We start from the raw sequence: 3,645 nt of genomic DNA, 5'->3' as shown, positions 1-3,645 counted from the left end.
TCTTGAAGTCTAGTAGGCAAGTTTCTGTTTCTCATAGATCTTCTCTCAGCACCATCTTGGTCTAGATTTTCCTGCACTTCTTCATTGTCAACTTGTTGTTCAATGACTTCAGTGTTTACTGATGATTCAGTTTCTGTAGGTAACTCAAAGACTAAATCATTATTTATGTCTAGTTCTCCCCAACTACTTGTTTCATCAAAGTACACATCTCTACTGTATGTAACTTGCATAGAGGCAGGATTTAGTAGCTTATAAGATCCCGTGGGATGATAACCAATAAAGATAAGCTTTTCACTCTTATCCTCTAGTTTGCTTCTTCTCTGATCAGGCACATGTCTGTAGCATACAAAACCAAAGACTTTGAGATGTCTAACTGATGGCGTCTTGCCTGTCCAAACTTCCTCAGGCACTTTATCCTCTAATTGTAGAGTAGGACATCTGTTTAGCATATACACTGCAGTAACCACTGCTTCTCCCCACAGAGCTTTGGGAAGGTTCTTGCCTTTCAACATACTCCTAACCATGTTCATTATGGTTCTGTTCCTCCTTTCAACAACACCATTGTGTTGAGGTGTGTAAGGAGCAGTCACTTCATGCACAACACCATTTTCAGTGCAAAATCTTTCAAGTTCAGAGGAAGTAAATTCCCCTCCACCATCAGTTCTGAGTATCTTCAATTGTTTTCCAGATTGCTTCTCAGTAAGCACTTTAAAATGTTTCAGATTGGAAAAGACTTCACTCTTGGCTTTGATCAGATAAGTCCATTTTTTTTCTGCTGAACTCATCAACAAAAAGCAGAAAATATTTGTTTCCACCAAAAGATGGAACTTCAAATGGACCACACACATCAGCATATACAACTTGCAGTAAATCAGTGGCTCTAGTTGGAGTATAATTGCTAAAGGAGTTCCTAGTTTGCTTGCACAGTAAACAATTCTTACACATAGTCTTAGGAATCTTAATATGAGGTAATCCTAGAACCATTCCTTTTGACTGTAACAATCTCAAGTATTTAAAATTGAGATGACCATACCTCATATGCCATAGCCAAGTTTCATCAGTAATCTTTTCTGCATTGAAACACTTTGCATCAAGTGCTCCAAACTTGACTTGGAAGGTTCTGTTTCTGGTTAGAGGTGCACTCAGGATCTTCTTTTATGTGTCATCATAAACATCCAAAATTCCATGTTGTAAGTTCATGCTGAAACCTTTCTCCAATAACTGCCCAATGCTGATCAAATTACTCTTCATGGCTGGAACATACAAAACTTCAGTTATCAGGGCCTTCTTGCCATCTCCCCTTCTGATTAAGACATCACCAGTGCCCTTAGCATCAATAGTTCTGTTGTCTGCAAATCTAACCTTGGTTTTCTTTGACTCATCAAAATTTTCCAGCCATTCTTTATGACCAGTCATGTGGTTTGAACATCCTGTATCAAGATACCATACTTCATCACTTGTAACATCATTTTTGGTTATCATCATGAGTAAGCTGCATGGATCTTCAATATCTGTTGTTTCTTCCTTGACCAGATTAGCATCTGCATCAAGATTTCTCCAATGATCATCACTGCTGTTGGAAGCATGACATTCTGAACTATAATGTCCAAAATTGTTGCAGCTGTAACACCTTACTTTCCTTTTATCAACAGTTTTCTTGCCTTTGAATTGCTTGAACCCTCCTCTTCTGTTAGAAGATTCAGGTTGATCTGACCCAGCCTTGATATTCTCATGATTACTGTAATTTCTTTCAAAACTCCCTCTGAAGTTTCTTCCCCTTCCTCGATATTTCTGACCAGATTTGCCCCTAGAGCCACCTCTGCTGAAAGTTTGTGCCTGTAAAACTTGATCAGCAGCAGTGATGATCATTGGAGAAATCTTGATGCAGATGCTAGTCTCTGCTCATGTGCTTCCAAGGAACCTTGAAGTTCCTCAATCTTCACGGTATCAATCTTTCTTGATTCCTCAATAGCCACCACAATGTGATTGAATCTTGGTGTGAGAGTTCTTAGAATCTTCTCAACTATAGTAAGGTCAGAAATCACCTCACCACATGATTTCATTGAGTTGGTGAGGATGAGAATTCTATTGAAGAATTCAGACACCCTTTCATTCTCATCCATTTGCATGAGTTCATATTGTCTCCTCATTGTTTGAAGCCTAACTTTCTTCAATTGTTCAGCACCAACATTGCACTTTTCCAGAATTTCCCATGCCTCCTTCGAAGTTACTGCTCTTGAATTTTTTTCAAAATGAGGTGGATCCACAGATTGGTGAAGAATCACCATGGCCTTGCAATCTTTCTTCTTGTTCTCCTTGTGTGTCAGCTTCTGTGCATCAGTGGCATTCACCACTAGAGGTGAGTATCCTTCTTCAACAATGTTCATAACATCTTGATACCCAATAATCGCTTTCATTTGAACACACCATCGGTTCCAATTCTTGCCATCAAGAACTGGAAAGTTGGAGACAACATTCCTAGGGTTGAGACTCATTCTTCACAACTTCTTGCAAGTTGGTGCGTGATCTTCTTCTGTTGCAGCGGAAAAAACAAGGATCGTACTAAGCTCTATGATACCACTTGTTATGTTTTAAGTGGAAAACTGAGAAAGAAACTTAAGAAAGATGGAGAGAATGATGAGAAATAAGAGCTTGTATTATTCATCTCTTCTCCAAATTAAAAATACAACACAGCTTTTATAATCTCCTAACTACTAACAGAATCTAACAAACTTACTAAATCCAGTAAGTTCTAAAACTGACTTCTAACTAACTCTATTTTTGGTATTAACTCTCAACAGTTTCAAGGTTTCTATAAATTTTTTAATAAGCAAATCAGGAGTATATTATATATTTGGTTTATGAAAATTATTTTTTGATTGTTAGACTAAAACATAAAATATAACTTCACAATTCTATTTTCATGTCTAAAGGTGAAATTCTTTGGAAAATAGAACACGATAATTTTTCAACCCTCTATTTGTTCAATTTAATATTTTCAAAGAAATTTTCAATATTGCATGTTTTTTTTGTTTGTGGTATTGTCATACAGTATTTCACTCAAACCAGATTGGGCCAAGAGAGTAAACTCTCAAATATGTATGCGAAGTTAATTGTACCAAATTCAGTTTTAGCATGATATCATTTTCATCCTTATGCAAGTATAGATGAATATTCAAGATATTTATAACCAGAGAAAAATAAGTCAACTCTCTGTTAGCTAGTTTAATTTTAAAAACCGAAACAATGATGAATTAGGTCAAGCATGAAATTATTGGTCAAAATAGTGGATGATTAATTGATCTGCATATTATTAATCTGTTCTATATATAAAAAATTCATGACTATAAATTTAATACTTTTTTGACAAAATACTTATTATACTAAATTATTAATTTTTATAAGTCTTGAAGAAGTAGTTATAATAATTTATTTTCTAAAATTTAAATATTAATATTCATAATATATCATTGTGTATATCATTATTTTATATTTATAATCCGTCTCACAATGAATGTCACTTTAGTATACAAAAATTTTCTTAAAATGATTGTCAGTTATAATTTTCAATGTAACTTTAATTATTTTTTTCTATATATTATCTTTTAATTATTACTATATACACAACTTTCAAAATATTATTTT

General features: G+C 34.5%; 1 protein-coding gene across 1 annotated transcript; it reads right to left on the bottom strand.

Annotated features, from left to right (window-relative positions):
- Positions 1–1,865: 1,865 nt before the first annotated feature.
- LOC140920535 (uncharacterized) lies at positions 1,866–2,495 on the bottom strand. Its single transcript, XM_073368831.1, has one exon. The coding sequence runs from the start codon at positions 2,493–2,495 to the stop codon at positions 1,866–1,868; it is 630 nt and encodes a 209-aa protein (XP_073224932.1).
- Between the last annotated feature and the right edge of the window lie 1,150 nt (positions 2,496–3,645).

Source organism: Cicer arietinum, chromosome 5 (genome assembly GCF_000331145.2).
Source record: "Cicer arietinum cultivar CDC Frontier isolate Library 1 chromosome 5, Cicar.CDCFrontier_v2.0, whole genome shotgun sequence".
Lineage (NCBI taxonomy): Eukaryota > Viridiplantae > Streptophyta > Magnoliopsida > Fabales > Fabaceae > Cicer > Cicer arietinum.
Note: the sequence above shows the minus strand (reverse complement) of the source record. Positions and strands in the feature narration are given on the sequence as shown.

Coding starts and splice junctions, on each gene's coding strand:
- LOC140920535 (XM_073368831.1), bottom strand. CDS start 2,495: ATGAGTCTCAACCCTAGGAATGTTGTCTCCAACTTTCCAGTTCTTGAT.